The following is a 23,013-nucleotide window of genomic DNA, read 5'->3' as shown; positions in this document are numbered from 1 at the left end:
TTTTTTTGGATCAGAGACAAACACTAAGCGAAGATGCGAGAATGATTTAGCCTGCATCAAACTTCTTTTCCCCAATAATCATCTGAGTTAAGAGGGTTGAAGGTCACAAAAACTTATGCTGGGATAGAATTTTGTTAGTCTTTAATGTGCCACAAGACTCCTGTTTATTTTTACTGCAACAGACTGACACTGCTGACCCTCTGATGTGCTTTGTCTTAAATGTAGACTTTGAAATTGAAATATCGAATTAGTAAGGCACTATATTGGGTCTGAATTTGGGTTATCCAAAATGGCCGGACCTGACAGTCACATTTAAAGGACATTTATAGGGATTTTAGACCCTTTAAATGCCTTCCAGGTGAACTTGCCACTTACATAAGGCAATTAAAGTGAAATTGAGCCCTTTAAATGTCTTTGGGGTTCAGTTGTGACCTGTAAAAGGCATTGAATGGGACCCCATTTGCTTGAAATGCCTTTTCCCCTCCCATTGAAAGCACTGGAGGATGGGGCACCTTCCTTGGGGACCCATATAATTGGACCCTCTGATCTAATCTTTTTAAAACTGGGGGATGAGGAAAGGCATGCCATGATGCAAATTTAGTGCCTCCACCTCAAAAAACAGCCCTCCCCAGAACTTCAGATAGTCCCAGATTAATTCACCATTATACCCTTTGTTCCCGTAGGGCTCCCGAAGGGCAGGGGTGGCCAAACTGGACTATAACTTTCATTAATCCCTGCCAGTACAGTGCTGGCAGGGGCTCATGGGAATTGTCGTCCATGGTAACCCGGAGAGCTGTAGTTGGGGTATAATGTAGTAAAAAAATGGGTTTCTTGAATATTTATTGGGATTCAGGAATATCAGGAAGCACTGATATTTTTCAGGTACAATATATATGAACTTAAAAAATACCAGGTTCGCTTTGTTTGTTTGCTGTTGTTTTTTTTTTAGTTTTTTGCACACCCCTACTTTACACCAACTCTGCATATCATCAGGGTTAGATGCAAACTTATAAACTGCTTTCACAGATAGTGAAGACTTATGATGATTAAGGTAGGGGAAAGAAGACTCAAGGCTCCACTCTTTTATTAGTCTACCCAAGACCTAATTTTCTTGTCTTCTCCCCCATGTGCAGCTTTCACCAAATTTCAGTTTGACTTGCAAAGAAGCAAACCCCAATAAACACCAGTGACTCTTCCCCTTGTGAGTAGGGCAGGAAAAGATGCTGCTTTATTGGGGTTTGTGCTATTCCCTTCTATACTAGTTCAATTCTTTTGTTAACTGTTGGAGAAACAATGAGAGCATTAAAATTCCCAGTGACCAAAATCAGCCCAATCTCATTAGATCTCAGAAGCTAAACAGAGTTAGCCCTGGTTACGGGAGACCATGAAAAGAAATCCAGGACTGCCATGCAGACGTAGGTGATTGGAAACCAACTCTGTTCATCTCTTGCCTTGAAAACTTTGCAGGGTTGCCATCAGTTGGCTGAAACTTTCTACATCGCCATCTGGGACTTTGCAGAAGCAAGCCAAATTTGAAACTAAACAATTTTACAGTTGATGTGTCTGACAGTTGAACTTGCCATGCTTAAAAGGTGTTGATCTGATATGATCCCAAATGTTTGGTTCATGCCAGGCTGTGAATGTCTGCTGAATAGGTTTGCATTTTCTGTTTACAAAGTGGAGCTTGTTCCAAAGCACTGCTGATCCAAGCAGAATAGCAGCTATGAGCATTAATAAGGACTGCTTAAGTGACCGTCAAACAGTATGTTTTTAAAAATTCATTTATGTCTTTTATATGATTTGTGACTGATTTAACTATTAACTGTGGCCGTTTATGGCTGCATTCAAGAAAACAAGACATTTTCTCTGCTGTATCACTGGAGGACTTTGTTAAAAATGATAATTGCTGTTGCAAACATGTCCAAACATTCTAGCAAATTAGGTATGATTTCTGAATTCCCTGCCATCACTTTATTTTTAGTCCCTAGCACTTTTTGTTGTAAGCAAAAGGGCTACAGACTTTTTAACACAAAAATGAAAGCTGGTAATTCAAAAATCACAGCAATATCACTTAGTGCATACATTTAGAAAAGTACTTGCCAATTTATTAAAGTCTTCCCATTGGTATGGCAGGAAAAATGGTGGCCTTAGCTACATGAAAAGCCAGTTGTGTTGTTTTGCACTACTGGAAAGTAATATACAGTGAACAACCTGCCAAAAATCCACAAATGGGTCAGTGAATACTCCAAACTATCATTACAAAAACCATCTTCCTGTTTGCAACTGTTAGACAGGACATGAACCAGACCAGCAGTTGTATTTTATTTAAAACTGGGTCCCTGCTTTGATTGTCCATGCGGTTTTATTCTCACTACCTCTGGCAACTGTGACTCATCATCCTCTGCTGGTGTTGGCATAGCAGAAGCCATTTAGGTCCACCAAGGATCAGCCAATGATGAACTGCATCGAACAGCATGGGCAGACAAAGTAGAAGTGGTAAGATCACAACTGTAGGTAATGATGCACCTGTCAAGGGCAGTGATCCACTGGAGATTTTTCCAGTGATTTCACATAGCAAGGCTGTTCCTACATTTCATATTGACTCTATCCAGGCTATCTCCCATTACTAGCCATTAACATTAAAGTATTTGAATTAACTTTTAATAATGCAGTATGTTCTTTGAAGAGCCTCTTCTGACGCAGAGTGGTAAGGCAGCAGAAATGTTGTCTGAAAGCTCTGCTGGGAGAGGCTGGGAGTTCAATCCCAGCAGCCGGCTCAAGGTCGACTCAGCCTTCCATCCTTCCGAGGTTGGTAAAATGAGTACCCAGCTTGCTGGGGGGTAAAGGGTAATGACTGGGGAAAGGAATGGCAAACCACCCCGTATTGAGTCTGCCATGAAAATGCTGGAGGGCGTCACCCCAAGGGTCAGACATGACTCGGTGCTTGCACAGGGGATACCTTTACCTTTACCTTTATGTTCTTTGAAACAATTAATACTCCTTAGATTATTATCACCTAAAGTATTAAGTTGAGGATCCTGCTTCCAAATACATTACAAAGCAAACTCATGGTTTTTATTTTAGATCTTTTCACTCAAAATAATTCCTTATGTAAAATGTGAACAGTACAGAAAATAATTCCTTAATAATTCCTTATGTAAAATGTGAACAGTACAGAAAATAATTCCTTATGTAAAATGTGAACAGTACAGAAAATCAACACATTTATTTTGTATTGTTTTGTTTTAAATAGCCATCATGTTTAGATATAATGTTACCAGAAAGAACATTTTCAGGATCTATACAAACCCAACATTCCTAACTGCAGAACATGCTTTCTAGTCCTATTTCCTATAGAGTTCTACAAGAGCTAGTCTATGTGTACAGCCAACTAGAGATGAGGGCTCTCAAAACATGGACGATTAAGTGGCATCATAAAGTCATTATGGGTAATGGAGTCATTATGAGTAAAAGATACCTGGCTGTAAAACTAAAGGTATGGTAGGGCCATCCTGACCAAAAGTATGAGAAAGATCTTTTAAAGAGATATAAGGGGAGAGTCCAAGTAGAAAATGTTATAAAGGCAGGAGCCTTTAACTCTCACATTTACTTTGCAAATTTGACCTTGAGTCACTTGTTTGATTTTTATACTGTCCTTCCCTTATGGTCTGCTTTATGGGCAGTTTGCAACATGTAGGATAAAATCCCAATCACAACTAAAAACAAGAGTGATCTAACAATCTAAAAATTGTGACAATTAAAATTCTATATAATAACATGCAACACTGTGCCCCCTCCCCTTTATTTCCATGGCACTATGTAACTATTCAGTTGCAGTTTCAGCATTCTGTCCATAGCCTGTTGTGTGCTTAGCAGCCTTTCTGTATTCTGAAAGAATATAGCCATCTAGAGGTACCACGATTGATGTTAATCCAAGAAAGCCACTTTCTGCCTGAAGATATAAAATAACACCTATTCATCAAAGTCAACGTTGGGATTTCTCCCTCCCCAAAGCAATCACCTCTGGAATTTATATTTCAAGCAGCAGTGGAAAGACCTCTAGTGACATGGATATTTAATATTTTTTATAAAGTTGCCAGTGCTTTCAAAATGTGTTTCTTGTCTGACCTGCCGAAATGCAAATGAGTATACTTTGTTCTGGACATATTTTCTTTTCTTTTCTTGCCATCACGTCACAGCTGATTTATGGTGGTCCCTAGGGGTTTTCAAGACAAGAAACATTGTGAGGGGTTGTGTCATTGCCTATCTCTGTGTTGCAACTCTGGTATTCCTTGGCAGTCTCCCATCCATATACTGACCAGAACTGACTCTGCTTAGCTTCTGAGATCTGATGAGATCAGTCAAGTCCAGCATATCCAAGTCAGGGTGCTAGCCATCATGGGCTGCCTAAATGTAGATTCAAGCCGATAACCATGTTGGTCTGAAGTAGCACAATAATATTTGAATCCAATGGCACCTTTAAGACCAACAAAGATTTATTCAAGGTGTGAGCTTTGGTGTGCACACACAAAGGAAGTGAATAAATCTTTGTTGGTCTTAAAGGTGCCATTGGATTCAAATGTTGTTGTGCCTAAATGTAGCTTCATTTAGAATATGTAAGTTACCTCAGCTGGCTGCATGAAAGAAGTAACTGCCACATAATGCTTGATTTGTATTCCCAAATCACTTGAGAGGGTCCCTAGGAAAGAACGCTACACTGATGCATCTTGTGATATAAATACTCTATTCAATGCATTCATAGCAATATAAACAGTCAAATTGTGCAAATAAGCAAAAGTCACAGGAAAGCACCATGATAACAAAATGACCTCTGCACCATTCACTCTGTCTATTTAACTTTGACAATAAATTACATAATCTATTCCACCTGCATGACCATTCGAGCTGAAAAATTATCTTATTAATAAAAATTACCAATTTGGCTGGTAAGCCAGCTAGTTCAGTAATCTCCCATGAAATGAATGCATATGGGTTAAATCCTTCACAAAATTGCTGCTTGCATTAGAGTTCTTGCACAAGTGGGAAAACAAGAGAAAGACCATAGCAGATACTCATGCCAAGTCAAACGTACTATATAGCGATTAGCATTTCCACTAGCATAATTTATTGTTGAGGCTATGGACTACAGTTAATATCTGCTGGCCTCCCCACCTGAACCCACCCATCTACATCTACACCGCTGCCCACCATTTATTAGAAACTAGTAGTGAACATATTACGTGCTGTAACAACGGGAACTAGTTCATGGTTTGTTGTGGGTTTAATGCCTCACTTGAAAACTGGCAACCCTGAGAGTAGGTCTTTCTGTGCACAGAAAGACTGTGAACCGAATTCAGGTTCATGCACACCTAAGAAATGTGGAATTCCAGAAGATGAATGTTCATAGTGTGGCAGAGGAGAGACGCACATTGCTTGGCTGTGTCTTCCCTCCAGCATCAAGGCAGGCCACAGCAGTATTTTAAGTAGAAGGGGCTTTTCTATGGCCTCCCTATCAGCCAGCAGTTAGGCAGAAGGGGAAAGTTTCCCCCCTCAAAAGGAAAGCACACCCATGCCCTCAGATTCCCCTGGATTGCTCTCGGAAACGCATCTCTCCCCTCAGCCAAGGGCTGTTAGAGGCTCCCTTCACAACAGGCCTGAAGCGAGGAGGGGGGTGCAGAATCCTGAGCAAGAGCAACTATCGGCCCTGGGGGAGGGGAGATTCCACCAATAGGGGGCTTCAGCATATTGTGAGAAGAATGCAGCACATTTTATTATTAGAAATAGATGTTTCAGATTGAAACACCGGTTATTGAATCAACATTTATTTTTAAATTATTATAACTATAACTGTAATGGAAGTTTATATTTTATGTTGTACACATATGTGTATTTTAGAGAAGTCATAGAGAAGGGAGGAATATAAATGACATAAATAATAATAATAACAAATTTCTGGGCCATATAGTGTATGGGGCTGCTAGATGTTGCATAAGATGTTCAAGAAGAACTGCACTGTCAACATGTATTTCTGTTTTCATACTGCTGGATAAATGGCATTGTATATCATTTTGAGCAGATCTCTCCTCTTCTTTTATTGTTGCTACTGCCATTTGCTACTCCTCAACAGGCTGTAGAGGATGCACCGTTGGCCTGAGCCACCTGCTAGGGTTTGGCCTTTCACAGAAAATGCATGTAGTGCAGACTAAGGTGGTTTCCACATGGGGTGGGGCTTGTCTGGTTTCTTCATTGTAGTATGACTGCTGATAAAGTGCAGCAACAATGATAAAGTGCAGCAACAATTAGGGTTGGGCATTTCGGTATCCAAAGTTGTCTGTTTGCTCCTGAAACAGCCAGCTCTACGATACAGAGGAGACGGGAGGTGCTGGCGCACCAGTCGGCACACACACACAGGCGCACACATGCAGGCACCTCCCCCCTGCGCCGCAGCGCTGGCTGCTTCAGGTGTAAACGGCTGCTTCAGACGCCGAAGTGCCCAACCCTAGTTTTGTATGTGGCAGGTTTTCCTACCCCATTTTCCTGAGCAGCAGCCAACCTCCTTCCTTTAGGCCAATGGAGCTTTTATATTTTGAAAATGAAGCTAGAATATTGTTTATAACAATATGGATTTATAACAACATGTACCTCATAGTCTCTGAATTCCCAGTTTTCATTTTTAAAGATAGGTTACTAGCCTCTCTTCTTGAAGCGATATTTCTCCATTTATCTCTGGAATGGAAGGGGCTAGAGAACTGGATATTTTCAAATGAGAATTGATATAAGGGGATAGGGGGAATGGCTGCCACACAGGCAGGGAAATCCAATTTTTCCTGTCCACCCAGCAGACATTTGGAGTTTATGGTAACCTTTCCCAAAAGTTAAGGGGGGAAAAACAGATTTAAGAAAGACTGGAGAAAGGCAGGGAAATTCCAGCAATGACACAAAGGCACCATGAGGCTGTGGGGAACTGGGGCGGGGGACCTGCTTCCCAAATGCACTGAACCGATGATAGATAATCCATGTGAATCAAGAAAGAGTTATCATCGTACAAAGAAATCAAATACAGCACAAGCAAATTGGTTCTCACTCTTCGGTGGTATGACGTGCCTTTTAAAATTCGGTATTGTTTTCTATACTCTTGTTTTTGAAAACTCAAAAATAAAATGTCTTTAAAGATTTTGTCTGGTGCTTGGAAATTTTGAAACCTCATTCAAAAAAATGTCCCAGTGAACACTTAATTTATATTCACACTCTCTTCACTGTTTCTGCATTGAGAAAAAAACCCTGCTGCTGTTTTATTCTCAGGTTCACAAAAGCTGTAACAACCAGAATAGGTGACAATGCTAGTGAGAGGGAGATTTCTGTCAAATCTCTATTCCCCTTTAGTGAGGCCTGAACAGGCTTCCCATTACATTTATTTATTATCTGCAAAATGAATCAGTAGCTCACCAATCTTCCCATTGCTCAATCAAATCAGTGTGTGAAATGCATAGCACGTAATAGAAGTGGAAAGATTAATACAGCGGTACCATAGGAAAGCTTTCCCTTTCTAAATTACAGTGGAAAATGCTACCTGTGTGCTTATTATCATATGTAGCCCTGGTTCTGCAGTTAAAAAAATTAACTAAGTCTTTAATTTATTTATTATATTATTATTTATTGACCACCACTCCCAGGCCAGGCTGGCTCGTGGCAGTTTACAAATAAAAAACTCAGTAAACAGTAAAAATTACAAATTTTATATTAAATTATATAATGTATTATTGGTTACAACTCATCTGGTTTTTCACTACAGCATGGCATTGCAAACTGTATTATGATGAATTAATGGATAGATTTTTTTTCTTACATTTAATCTCTTTGCTTTCACTTTCAGGAGTTGGAATTCTCCAATCTGTTTGCAGTCCTGCATTGTATCCATTCATTCTTTGCTGCCAAAGTGGCATGTTTGGACCCACTTTATGTTGGCAGTCAAGCCACAGCATCTGCTGCTCCAACGGCTGCTGTTGCTACATCTTCTGGCACTAACAAACTGAAGTATACAACTTGATATCTCCTATTTCTGCACTTGCCACTTTCCAGGAGTATATAACACTATGTATAAATATTCATTGGCCTAGCCCTTTGAAGAACAGCAAATGTGAGATCCATCTCAACTGAGTGGCAGTTTTCGACAGTACATAGTCATGTGGGGTCATTAACTAAATCCTAATTTTGCAAGGCACCGGAATACAATCCAAGAGGAAATAATACTTGAAGTGGACAAAGTTGTTTAAAATGTATTCTGAATGTGCTTTGAATGACATTGAAAACAGAAGGAACAAAAAACAAATGACCCAGCACTGCACTTAAATATTTAGTACAAATTTCAAATCTCCATAATAGTACACAAGGAACTGTCATTTTCTTGTTTACCAGTCTTTTATATGACTACACGGTGAGCTCTGGATCGGATCAAATGTCCTCTTGTTAGGCTATAGATGACATCATTGCAATCAAAATCTCAACAAAGAAGTGAAAAGATGCTTCTATATTTACCTAGCAAAGAAAGCACCTTAAATGTTGTTGCAAATTCATATATGTGCCCTTTATACAACATTCTTTATTTTGCTTTTTCCCCATAATTGTAATAGTAATTATAAAATATAGCCATAAATTAGTACAACAGGTTTTCTAAGAACATATAAGCATAATTAAGCCATCTGCTCAAAGCCTATAATACTTAAGCCACTGTAATGTTTTAGCCTGGTTCTCACAAACATCTGAACAAGTGGTAAACTTGATAGACGAATGAGTTCACTTCAGATGGCAGTCATGGCTCACAAGGCATTATGCAAAAAATTGCCTTGCCTTTAGAAAATGAGATGTGGAGAATAGATATAGCTTTCTCCTTGACATCTTAGTTTTCTGTGTGTATAAATCCATGTGTCTGTGACAAATTTCCAACTTTTAAGTTCTCGCCTGCAAACTAAATTATGGCCACAGGTACCCCATTATATCTACAATTTCTGAGTTTGGAATTTTTCCTTTGAGATAGTAGAACTATACAGAATTAGTGAGGATCGTGGCCTTAAATTAAAAAAATATTTCTACATATGTATTCTTTTTGTTTTTAAGAAATTGTTACAGTCAATGTAATTTCATTTATGGATGAATTACAAGCCAATGTAAAACCTGTTTAATTATTTATTTTGCTGGTCATTTTTATAGAGAAGTGTCTTAATCTACCAGGCTATTATCAGTTTCCCAAGTATTATATTTTGGTTCAGGCACAATAAAAGTCGCACAAGTCTTCACTTTTAAAATCTGATTTTCATATCTCCACCTGGAAACTAAGGAATGGAACTCATTTATTTTTTCAGTGATTTAATTCAGAGCTGCTAAAAATAAAGACTTATTTCATTAAATGGAACAATTTTCCCCCTTCTAATTTTTCTGCAGTAAAACTTGGAAACCATACAATTGTGATGATGGAATTCCTGCCAACCCAATGTTTATATAACAAAGAACACATAAGGCAAGAGCATGTATATTTAAATTGGTTTGATGATGAATGTACAATAAACAAGCAGAATGTTTGGCTCTCTAGTACATAGAAAGGGCACATAAAACTAAGGAGGTTCCAAATAGCCATCTTTGTAAATATGTTTTGTCTTCTCCTACATAAAATAGGCACACAGTTAAATGTTCTTAGGCTCAAGATTAATCAGTACTACTTAGATTCCACTTGAAGTTCACAGAAAGATCCAACCACGGAGCTTTTATTTTCCTCAAAATTCGTCATTGAGCTAATGGAAGTGTACAACAGATAGGATCATGGCCTTCATTTTTTAAATTAATTTATTTATTTTTGGATTTTTATTTTGCACCACTCCCGGAACCGACTAATGGCGGGTTACAAATAGTCCATCTATTTAAAAAACAACAACAATAAAACCCCATTAAATATCAGAACAGGACATAAAAATTAAAGCATTAAATAAGAAAATATGGCTGTATAATCTCCCATGCCCCCCCCCAACAACATCCAATCTAATAGGGGAAATGGTCAGAGGGAAGCAATGACCCTCACCATAGATGACCCTGGCATACCACTGTTTAGCACCAGGGGGGCAATTAGATCTTCTACTAAAACCCTAGCCTTAACCATAGACCTGGTGGAAGATCTCCATCTTGCAGGCTCTATGGAAAGCTTCCACCGGGCCTGCAGCTGTTCTGGGAGCTCATTCCACCAGGTAGGGGGCAGGACCAAAAAGGCCCTGGCCCTGGTTGAGGTCAGATGAGTTACAGTCCTTTGATTTTTAAAAACTTTTCCGTCCTATAATGCATCCTAGATGCATTATACAGTTTATGGAAAATACTGTAAAAGTTTTGTTTCCTTTGTATGAGTTCATGCACATACATAATGACACTCTGTAGCCAAAGGTATTTATCAGCCAAATGTTCAAATATAATGAACATCTGGCATGGATTAATGCTATCTTAAGTAGAAGCCTGTAACTCAAAATGTTCACCTGATGAACAACATATAAATAGTGATATAAATGTTTCCAGGGGGTGGGGGTTAGAGTTGCCAGATCCAGGTTGAAAAACTCCTGGAGATTTGGAGATTTATCCTGGGGAGGACAGGTACCTCAGAAGAGTACAAAGCCATAGAGCCCATCCTCCAAACTAATCTGTATAGTCTGAAGATATTCTGTAATTCTGGGGGATTCCTAGGTCCTACCAGGAGACTGGTATTCCTAGCTAACTTTTATCATAACATTTATATACCAACCCCCCCCCCCATCAGTTCAGGACAGTGTACAACAAACATTTACATCAAACATTTACAACGAACACCTTAAAAACAATGCATAGGTCAAATTGTAAAATCACAACATATCCATATCAATAGCCATTTTCAATACATCTGTCACAGGACAATTCTCCATGGGGGGGCATTATCTGGGGGAGACCCATTTGATTTAATTGTTCCATTATTTCTAGTTACTGGCTCTTGCATCAGGGTAGATTCCTTGACTTGTCAGAAAGTGCTATTGTTAGCAGGTGGTTATATAGGATCCAACCTATTTTGGAATTAGTTTGATTTGGTGATTTGTTTAATCTTTAATCATTATAAATTGTTTTTGAAACAACTCTGTTTAAAACAATTATCAGAGTGCTGTTATTTAAGTAAAACAAATGTATGCCCTTCTTGGTATTAGAGCAGTGGCTTCTAATGTGATGAGCCAGGTTTAATTCCTGGCTCCTCCACATGCAGCCAGCTGGGGGGGGGGGTTAAGTTGTCACAGTCCTGATAGTGCTGTTATTACGCAGCAGTCCTTTCAGAGCTCTCTCAGCTCTCTCAGCCCCGCCTACCTCACAGGGTGTCTGTTCAGGGGGAGAGGGAGAAGAGGAATGGAAGGCAATTTAAGCTGCTTTGAGACTCCTTTGGGTAATGAAAAGCAGGGCATAAAAGCCAACTCTTCTCCTTCACACCTTTGAGCCTATAGTAACATGTTAGATCCCACTCTGCATTTCAGGAATGGTTGCTATCTGAGCCAGTCATTCTGTGCCTATCTGCCTGATCTCTGCAGATTACACATTTTTCATTTTTAAGGGGATAAAACATCCAATAAATGCATTATTTTTCCAAGAGCTCTTGTTTGCCCAATGTGAAGGATATTGCTACAGGCATATCTGTCCACAGTATTCTTATATTCACTCTTTTGAATCCTGTTCTGAAATAATTTAAAATTCAGAATTTAGACAAAATGCAGTGAGTTAACACAATACACTTATCCTATAAGACAGTTATCCTATGTCTTTGGCCTTATTCACAACGGGGTAATCTAAAGGCAAGTTATTTGGTCTTTAAAAAATCAGGAAATAACTCCCTTTCAAGGTTGGACTTTTGTTACACTCTTCATGGCATTAAGGTACAATATGGTCCACAGTCTTCATCAAAATCTCCTGTCTCCAGCTGCTAACCAGCTGACTAGCCTCCACCCAACTGACCGGGTTGTTGAAAGAATTGCCGCAGGAATGCAGGTTATTCTACATTCATCTCCCCCCCACACACACACACACACACTCATACCTTAAATATTTCCCTGGCAACATCGCAGTACAGAGAAGAAGCTGGCACATTTCATGTTCAGAATTTCATTTGTAGGAAGGCATCATTTTACAGAAGTTTCGCAGAGAGTCCATCAATGAGTCCTCAGAATCTTGAGATATGTGGGAAGAGAAAGATGATGGCACTGAGGAACTGCTTGAGAACAGGGTCTAAACTTTCTTGGCATTTGGCATCCCTCGCGCACACAGATGCACCTCCCACACGTGCATGTGCATTCATCATGCCAGTTGGAACACCATATCTACTTTGTTAGTCCACGTTATATTGTTTTAATTACAAATTTAAAATAATATGTTTGAGAGAGAGCATGGATGGTCCATGTGTCTGTCATATTTTGATTTCTAGCTTCTGGGAATTCAATTGGTTTCATGTATTCAAAACCCCTTCCTGTGAAAATTTGTCACTAAATAGATATTAGGAATAGAATTGAGAGTTGAAGCCAAAATCTTACTGACAGGCTGAAATAAGAAAAGGCCACATAAACCACATGGCTGGTTTTTATTATGTTTTGCTGCTTCTAATAAGTATAAATTGCTCACTACGTTTTACATTTGTTATTGAGAATTTTCATAATTGTGCCTTAAAAATATCTGTCATCCAGTACAACAATCCATATATTAATGTTCCACAGTGAAAACCATTGTCAATAGCTATAATGGTCCTACTATAATTATGTTCAAAACTGTCTATGTTGCTAAACAAAACCAAAATTCTTGTAAACTGGCTGTAAAATAACAAATATGACTAAAAGGCTCACATATAATAGGAGATTATTGATGTAGCCAGATTTCTAATATAATGGCTATTGTGTAGTAGTTAGGCTGTGGGATATGACTAGAGGTATGTTATTTGGACGTTCTTAAAGATATAAGGAAGGCTTATAATAAACTTAAAGGCCAACTTATGTTCATGAAATCTCTCTCACTTTACAGAATTATGTTCATAGTTGAATTATGTTCAACATGAAGCAGCCTCATCCCATCCTAACCAATGGTCCAGCTTGTCCAGCTTTACCTACTATGACTGGAATTTTCTCTCTAAGTCTTCCTGAAGAGGTCTTTCTCAGTCCTGCCCCTAGAGATCCTTTTAAATGAGGGAACAGGTCAAACCAGAGACATTTTGTATGTAAAATATGAGCTACAGGTTTGTCCATTTAAAAAAAAATTAAGTACATTATGGCTGTGTGTCCAATTCTCTTGTATATGTAATTAACGTGGCATTCAACTTTTGGCATGATGGTGCTTCAAAGTACTTTGCTATTAAAATTACTCTAATATTCATGTTCACAGTTGATAAGTACATCATTGAACTAAATTCTGGACTTGCTTAATCCCTGTGAAAACAGCTGTATGAAATTATATACAATTCAAATGTTCAGTGTACCTGCCTCTTGCTCTACAACCAATCCTGTTTTGAACTTGGAGAAAGTGTAAAATCATTTGGAAGATTTGTCAGCTTTTGCTATCTATGAACAGAGAGAACAATGATGGAAACTGTGCATGTGTGCATAGCCAGAACCTTGATGGTGTGGGTAATGACCAACACAAAAACTCTACATTTTCATTTTGTTTAGTAAAATATGATCATGTCATGACTTTAAAAAAATAAGAAAGGATGGACATCCTTTTTATCCAAGATCGTAAAATTATTTCTTGCAGATCTGCATTATGTAGATGAAATTATATATGTAAAACTTTATAAAACTAAAGCCAAAATTTGAATTCACTGAGTTTTGGGCATGAACCTAAGGGCTTTTGCACCTGCATGGGATTCCTCCTATTTTTCCTTCTTGCTACAGCCTTTACACGACATCATATGGAATCTATGGTTATTCTGTTGAAAATAGCTTGGAGGGGGCACAAAAGTTGTAGTGAGAAGGGAGCAAGGCTAGATTCAGACTATTCTGATAGATACTGTAACAGCTATCATACAAGATAATATTTTGAAAAAATCAAACTCATTGCAATTTCAGTGAGATTTACCAGCACTTTTGCCATGATGTAGGATGTACATGCCACACATTCTGTTTCAAAATCCACTTCCAAAATGGTATGTTTCACTATGATGGTTCAGAGCTTTCTTTGAATTGATGCCAAATCCACAAGTGTGGTTCAAATAATTGCCTGACCTTCAGTGTAGATTATGGGAATTGTAACCTAACTTGAACTATTCATTCAGTTGTAATCAGCAGGTTCCAATATATGATCAATTCAAAAAGTACCTATAGAATTGCTTTGAACCTTTTAATTGGGAGGGGGGGAAAGGTTGTATCCAGCTGCAGCTGCTATCAAAATAAGTTACTTCGGATGAACATAATGAATGAGAAAGCTCTGATCTATTTTGTGTAGTTGTGGACCCAGAAATCCTTTTCAACACGATATTGGTTTCCAAATGCCACTCTGAACCAGCACTGAGTAAGGAGGCTTCTGGGAACTCTCTTCCTTGTTACTTTTTAGCAGGGTTGCTTGGTGTACTTGTTGCTTCAAAAGCTTCTGACCACTGGAGCACAGGGCAGACAGGAGCACACAGAAATGGAGGATTCTGGCAGATACTGGAATATGATCAGCTCTAGGCACGTGCTATGAGTACTTGCTTGACTAATCTTTCTTGCATGTATTTAAAGCCTTACCTGAAATGTCCTAGATGGCACTTGTTATCAAGAGGAAAATGTTTTGACAACAGTAAGAAACAACTGTCCTAACTGAATGAAACTTTATTAGAGATGACTGAAGAAATATTCAGAGTTGTGACCCCAGAAAGGAAAATGCTTTTATTCTGTTAGACTTCCATGTCTATACCTGAGCATAGAATTTCGACCTTAGCATGTAACACTAATTTGAGCAATAGATGATCTGGATTCAAATGGGTAGCCGTGTTGGTCTGAAGTAGCACAATAGAATCAGAGTCCAGTGGCACCTTTAAGACCAACAAAGATTTATTCAAGGCGTGAGCTTTCGAGTGCAAGCACTCTTCGTCAGACTAAGAACTGACCATCATAACAGTAGGAATATATAAGCAAAAGTTAATCTTGGTACATTAGTAAACTGTGTCACAGCATCCAAACACAGCCACATGATAACTCTTTGCCAAACCAGCCAATCAAACCCCTTGAACCCATTTGTAGTTCACAAAGACATATATTAGAAATAAAACTGTCAATCCACAGCTCACACCCTACTATTTATTGCCGGCCCCATCTGTCTCCATACCAGTGTGAAATTTTCTTACAAGAAGAAGCTAAGCTGGCAGCTATCTTGTCCTAGGACCAGAAAGTAGAATTCAAAATTACATTACGTATTACTAACAGTCACATAATCCCAATTAAAATAAACTGTGAGGAATGTGGATACAAAAGTTACATAAGGTTAGCATGCATAGTGAGATAAAAAAAACCTTTGTCCTTGTTGAGTCCAGGGTATGTCAAAGTATTGAGTGTTGTAATAACTTGCATTTCTGCAATCTCCCTTTCTAGTCTATTCTTGAAGTTTCTTTGTAATAAAACAGCTACTTTCAGGTCTCTTATTCTGTTAGTAATATGTAATGTAATTTTGAATTCTACTTTCTGGTCCCAGGACAAGATAGCTGCCAGCTTAGCTTCTACTTGTAAGGAAGTTTCACACTGGTATGGAGACAGATGGGGCCAGCAGTAAATAGTAGGGTGTGAGCTGTGGATCACTGGCTTTGACAGTTTTATTTCTAATATGTCCCTGTGAACTACAAGTGGGTTCAAGGGGTTTGATTGGCTGGTTTGGCAGAGAGTAATCATATGGCTGTGTTTGGATGCTGTGACACAGTTTACTAATGTATCAAGATTAACTTTTGCTTATATATTCCTACTGTGCTTGCACTTGAGATGATCTAGAGTTACCATATTCACAAGAATTATCTTTGATCTTTTGGGTATATGGTTGGTTTTAGGCTTTGAGCCCCTACCTGATAACTGTTTCAAATATTATCTAGAAACTCAAATTCTCTCTTCAAATGATAGTAATAATCCCAGACACAACTGAATACATTGAAAGTCAAATTTATTTCTATATTTCATGGTATATTTTAATTGGTTTTATCATATAAATATAACTCTAAGTAAAATATGTATATATTGGTTGAAAAAATTACTATTTTTCCAGAAGTTGCACAATCTTAATGTAGAATAATACAGCTGAGAATTGTTTTCCTCCCACCCCATTTTTAAATTGTCTAACTTCGGCTTATTCTTATTGCTTCAGTATATTAGCAATGTCTCATGAAATTTAATTTGTAATGGGAGAGGACAGAGCAAATGTAATTTAAAGCACTATATATTTTATAAATACTGAAGTTTAAGAGATAAGAAAAATATATCTAAATATTTATTTCATTTTTAATTATGTTTGTGGATGTTCGTAGTGATTGTGTCTCACAGTTCATCCAGCTGTTTAAAATCATTAATGTATCACAAAGAAAACCTTCCTTCTGTTCCATTTTGTTTCCTTGATTTGTAATCCAGCAGAGAAAAAACAGAAAATAAACTACTTTTTAAAAAATATTTGATTTGAATCTCAATTTACGATGTGTGCATTCTAAATTTAAAGTTGCGGCTTATCCTATAGTATATCATTGCCTAATTCAAGGCTGTGTCTACTATCAATTAAACTTGAATTCCCCTGTGCTTTCCAAACATAAAGACTAAAAGGATCTGTTGGAGTGTATCCATAAAGAAGCTACTCCTTGGAAAGAGGCATACCTGTACTGGGACAAGTTCTCTAGGTCAGGCAAAATAATGTATTTCAATGACTGTGTAATTTAGGGAATTCCCTACAGCACATTGTCAGTCAGTAACCTTTTATTGGCATAAAATATGTATAAGACATATAAAAATAGGGTTTAAAATTTCAACAAAATAATAAAATAGGCCATGGGGTTACATAACCGAACAGATCTTAAAATGATTAAATAAACTATAAAAGATAAAATACAAGGCAGGCAGCATATTATAAAAGCATCTTAATTAAAACTCTGGCAATTAAAATGGTTACCTCTGGGTCTACAGCACATTGTATCAATAGCTATTAATTCTGACAACCAGAAAAGGAAGATTTGTTTTCAGATGTGATGCATTTCTAAATCCCAGATAGTGAGGACAAATGGTAAAGATGATCTGCAGTCCAGAGGAGCGTGCAAAGTCACATTTTTATATATTATTCCATTTGTATACTGCCCCCTTGGACTTGCCATCTCAGGACAGTGAGCATCATCACAGTATAATAAATACAATCTGTTAAAAAATATAAAACCATCAGTTAATTTAAAATTATCAAAAATACACCTACATAACTCTCAGCACCATGATGTTTCATTATATTTCTGGCATTGCTGTTATGCAGTGGTATGAGGAATGAGATAAGAGAAGGGAGGGGAGAGGGAGGCCCGAACGATGAGTAGTAATTCCCAGTTGCCCTCAATCACAAGCCTGGCAGAAGAGCTCCATCTTGTAGACCCCGTAGAACTTAGTTCTGACAGGGCCCTGCTGTCCCCAGGGAGCTCATTCCACCAGGCAGGGGTAGAGGCCAACCAGACTTCTTTAGGGCCAGGGATCCTCAGCTGGTTGGTATTACTAGAACAAAATGCTCTCTGGAGAATGTATTCAGAGAGGCGGTTCCTCAGATATGCATGGCCCAGAATGTGTAAGGCCTTAAAGTTCAAGTTTAGATTGAAAGCAAGGTCGTTTTTCTGTTCTTATGTTGATGTATGACGGTTGGAGGAATAGGTGCCACAAGCGTTACTTACCATTGAGGCACAGGGCTATTGGAAGAGCTCCTCTATTGACTTATGAGCCTTCCTGCTAGCCACAGTCCCAGCCACATGCACTGCCCAACACCATCACTTTGAGTGAGCAGAAAAGAAAAGGATGCATGGGTAGATGCTCGGAAGATGCTGGGAGAAGATCACTCAGGATCCAACATGATCAGTGGAGAATCAAATTAATGTAGCTGCAAAAAAGGCTTTCTTCCAACTCAACCTAGTCCATAAGATGGCCCCTTACCTTGATACAGTTGATCTAGCTCCCATGTCCACACCACACTGTATATTGATCTCCACTGAAAATCAGTTCAGAAACTCCAATTGGCACAGACTATCATGATTTAGCTATTATTGGGAGTTGTCAATCTGGAAAGGTACAGTCGACCAAGCTGTTGAAAGCATCCAATCCATATTTCTGTGAATAATTTTGGGAGCCCCAAACTGTATACCATACAGAGTTATATGTCTGGAGACAAAGCAAGGGTTGCTGACAACTTGAGCATGGCTCTTAGCTATTAAGTTCTGGTTGTATTTACCGTTCAGTTCTGATACAACCAATCTTATGTTTTAATACTTACTGAAAATCAGTTTCAATGGACAAACTTTATTGAGTGAAAAATCAACGCCATTGAAGGAATAGCATTAGAAGAGTTTTATCAGGTTAGTACTAGTGGTGTGCAAAAAACCAATAATTTCTAGTTCAGGTATACTGAATCTACAAATTATCAGTATTTCCTCATATTCCCAGATCCCAGTATAGCATTTGGATTCAGTAAATATTTGGAAATACCACATTTTTGGCTCCATTATAGCTTATGGGGACCATTATAGTCAATAATTGAGAATTGATCTGAAGATATCTGGGGCTCTGGGGGTTGTGTTTTGAGGTAGAGCCCCCAAATTTGTAGCATAGCTGCTGGCACACCTCTTCAAAAATCCTCCCACATTTGAAAAAGATTGGCCAGGGGGTCCAGTTCTAAGAGGCTCCCATAGAAGGTGCCCCTATCATTATTTCCAACAGTTCATTCCAAAGGCATTTAAAGGGACTGAGAGCCCTTTAAATGCATTTCAACTGCAACTATCCAGTAATCCTGAAAAATCTTGAACATTTTCAGGAGTTTTTGAGCTCAGCTATTTTGTAAAGCCAAAAAATGGTGGGAGGAGAGAATATCCAGCTGAATTAATGCCCAGAACAATATAAATCAGTATTGACTCACTGTGTGGTAATCTGCCCTGAGTCCAAGTGAGAAAGGCAGACTATAAATAACTTAAAATAAATACCTTTCACTGGCTGGTGCTTGGAATATGATGATTTCTTATCTATTTTGCTAGATATTTCCAAATTTATGAGCACTTTTCAGGGTTTGTGTGTGTGTGTTGTGTGAGAGAGTGTGATGCACAATCCTTTCTATATGCATACCCACCATTTCATATATATATAGGGTGACACACATATGTTCCTATTTTAGAATGCAAAAACTGAAGCCCTGATTTATCCACATATGCATTCATACATACCAAAGTGGAAGCATATGCCCATGGTTCTTGTAATATGAAATGGTAAACATGAATATAGAGAGGATCTCCCTTAACATGCAAATCGCTGGCAAAAATGGTAATGAATGGAAACAGTTAAAGAAAGGACACAAAGGAGTACAGCGTTTTCCATAATATCTACTTCTTGTGTTGTACATTTGCCAGAACTGAAAATGAATATTTCTACTTTTGTTGGGCTTTATCTGCTTTTAGTACATTGTGAGAAGATTCTGTAAGACTTAAAATGCAGGCAAGCAGTTTAATAATTTCATGGGTAAAACAATTCTCTCTTTTATCAAACAAACAAAAAGTATCCCAGATATATAGCAATCAAAACTCTGCAGAGCAAGCTGCATTTTCTAACTAGATCAAGGGAAAATAATTGTTTAATTATGCATGCTGAATTATACTGACAGCGTGCAGACTCATAATACAATATTGTGGGGAATGTAGCACTCCAAACAATAACACTACACACACACACACACACAAACCATAAAAGGGCCTGTGAAGCAATGGAACAACTTCCAGTTATCACTGTGGTGGCACTAGCTGTGCTTTAATATTGGAAGCTTGATCACTGTACAAATGTACCAAGGGAAGCCTTGTTGCAGGAGAAAGTGATTGGCTCCATTTCTCTTAAGCACCCACTTCCCAAGTCCCATGCAAGTCCATAGAGTGCTGGAATTGATTAACCTGGATGGCAAGCATTCTCTGATCTAGTTATGCTCAGATGTAAGGGAAAGTTTGAAAAGGAACAGGTTTTTGAATAGCAGGAGATTACTACAAGGAACATGCAGGTTTGTTACACTGTTTTTCACCCACCATGTTCAAGGGTGAATACTTGTGGAGAGCACTTATTCACTCTTACTAAAAAAGCAAAGTGTCATTTAAAAGTTTCAGAACTAGTCTACAATATCACAGGAAGAAAATTTGGTAGCTTAAGTTTTCATCTAGCTTTAGATTTCATCTCTTCAGACTTATAAAGGGCTGGCAGTTTGCTAGGAGAACCTTTTAAATGTCAGACTTTAGGGCAAGAATCTAAAGGAAACTATTTTATTTGTGAGGACAGCCAATTGACTTCTCCCAAATGGTTCTTGAAGGAGAACTGAACAATGGGATACATTTATGGTACAGCTCTGGAGTAGAATAGGTGCCCTTTAAAGAGAAAAGGCTATCTTGTTTGTTCTCTTTGGCCCTATCAGATTTACTTTGGTAACCAATACTGCTTTGATAATTGCAGCATACTGCAAAATAACTTAATATTAATTGTTCACATACTTTGAAGATAAACAAGGCTGAATCCAGTCTTCTCAAGATGTATTTCAGGGCTTACTGATTTCTATTCTCTCCTTCTCCCAGCCTTTCATTATCCTTAAAAGGTTGCTATAGAGATTTTCTCAAAGAGGCTCAGGTGTCTTAGGCTGCCTCCAGAAGGGAACATAGCAAGATCTCTGTCATAAACAATCTCAAGTACTTTAGATTCAAGTTGATATGTTCTGCTTCTAATTTGCCTTTAACTGTTAATCAGGGGCATACTCTTTGAGTTACTTTATGCATTGTCAGGTCTTTGGATCTGTTCATTTCAATGTGGCAAATTGTATGTGTAATTGCTTTTTCCTATATGATTAAAAACACAGTGGGGCTAATCCCCATTTGTGCAAGATGTTGCCACCATCCCAGCCACCTCCTGGCCCTGGCCCAAATCAGGGCCTCTGATGGCCCACAGTAAAGGAACGTGGATTCTTCTGTGTTCCCTTTTTAGCTGCGGCTGCCACCAGAAGCCCTGCCAGAACAGACAAAAGCACAAAGGAAGGGGCCCAGCTCCTTCCTCAACCTATTGCATCCCTGCAGGGCCACTAAACACCCTGTTTGGTTTTGCAGAGCTGCTGAGCCGAACTGGGTGTTTCCCTGCCCCCACAATGGTGGAATAACAGTATGCTGCTATCCCACCATTGTGCTCTCCACCACCACCGCTGCCACTGCAAAGCACATTGGACCCTTCCTGCCAGGGAGGTGTGTGTGCACATATATACCTTTTGGGCAGACCATATGCGCCGAGGGATTCCGTTCACGAGAAGCAGCAGGGCATGCTGCCCTGCTGCTAGGAAACAGCAGCAGCCCAGCACAGATACTGCTGTTCGTAATCGGTCATATACACACAAACACCATGTTTGGTATGTTCACAGTTCCTGATACACGATGTGTTGGAGGGATTGGATCCATTAAAAACAACAGGAAGAGTTATGCATTCTTTTAACTGTCAGCACTTCTTCTGAAGTTTGGGAAACTGATCTCACAGACAAGAGGCTTCTAAAGGCAGCTTGTCTTGGTGTTTTCCTCAGTCTTTCAGAGGGTACATGAATTGGATAGGGGAAGAAAGGTGAAGATATTGATTAAGGAAAAGTTAAGAGAAATATTTGACACTATTTGTGACAAAGAGCAAGTGGGAATAGATCTTGACCAAAAGGAGAAGACAAAAGAAGAAAGAAATACAATCCAAAGAAAGAGCAAGTTCATCTGAACAAAATCACCACTGGTTAAAATGAATATATAAAGTGACCCATTGTTGAGAGTGACACTGGAAAAGCCTCAGCAACTTAGCATTCTACAACCAAACTGATAATTTGTTTACTAAGTAAGGAATCAGTTCACTTTCAGGTTAATTTTTAAGCAACTATACTTGGTAGACCAACAAATTGGTCCGATTAAAGGATATCTTCACCTAATCTGTGTCTTTACACTTTTGTGGTTGTTTCAGGCTTGTAATTAAAACTGAATGCTGTTTTGTTACCCAAGGGATAAATGTTGCCCTTAATCTGCTTAGTGCTTTGATGCAATAATGTAGGACTGGACTTGGAGGGTATGAATAATTCTTTAGAAAACATCAAAAGACCTGGCAAATTAATTTTGTGCTTTTATGCAAATTAGCCAGTTTATTTTGCTAGCTTGCTTGCTCACAGACAAAGTGGAACAGAAAAGGATTACAGAACACTTTTTCTCAATTGCATATTAGATTTTGTTAGTTAGCTTGGCTTTCTCATCACATCTCTCTCACCAAAACTTCATGTACAGTTAATTATTTATTTACTTCTAATAGATGTCCTGAGTATTGTTTTTTTCCCTTCAACAGTCAGTTTTTAAAATGCTTTCTTAAGAATACAGTCTTAAACGTTCTTAATACATTTTATATTGATGGAAGCCGATGGGAAACATGCTGACATGGGCAAATATAATGTTTGGCCTAGGTGGCCCTCTATATAATCAACAACGATTCCCAAAATGCCATTGGCACTTTCCCAATAAACCCAAGCTAACACAGAAAGCTGTTTGAATCACATTGGCTGTTTATCTAATTTATCTAATTCATGTGGCTAAATCCCACAAGTTTGCTTATTGAAATGTTTGCTGGTTATTTATTTATATCCCACAAAACCTCTTGACCACGTGACTTCTGGGATAGCTTAGAATAAAAGAAAGTGTCCAAGCAAATTCATTAGCAGCATAAACTATAGTAACAATGAAAGACAGTTTAAAACCATAGACCTGGCAGAAGAGTGCCATTTTACAGGCCC

The 23,013-nt window shown here is 38.5% G+C and overlaps 1 protein-coding gene across 3 annotated transcripts in view; it reads left to right on the top strand.

The window, feature by feature from the left end:
- The window catches only part of SNTG1 (syntrophin gamma 1), a 253,240-nt gene extending 237,934 nt beyond the window's left edge, over positions 1–15,306 (top strand). For all 3 annotated transcript variants that reach the window (XM_077352441.1, XM_077352440.1, XM_077352439.1), the window contains one exon: positions 7,874–15,306. In XM_077352441.1, coding sequence (XP_077208556.1) covers positions 7,874–8,047 — 174 coding nt within the window. In that variant the 3' untranslated portion in view covers positions 8,048–15,306. The remainder of the gene's footprint in view (positions 1–7,873) is intronic.
- The last annotated feature ends 7,707 nt before the right edge of the window (positions 15,307–23,013 follow it).

The sequence above is a fragment of the Paroedura picta genome, chromosome 9, assembly GCF_049243985.1.
Source record: "Paroedura picta isolate Pp20150507F chromosome 9, Ppicta_v3.0, whole genome shotgun sequence".
NCBI lineage: Eukaryota > Metazoa > Chordata > Lepidosauria > Squamata > Gekkonidae > Paroedura > Paroedura picta.
This window is presented reverse-complemented; position numbering and strand designations above follow the sequence as displayed.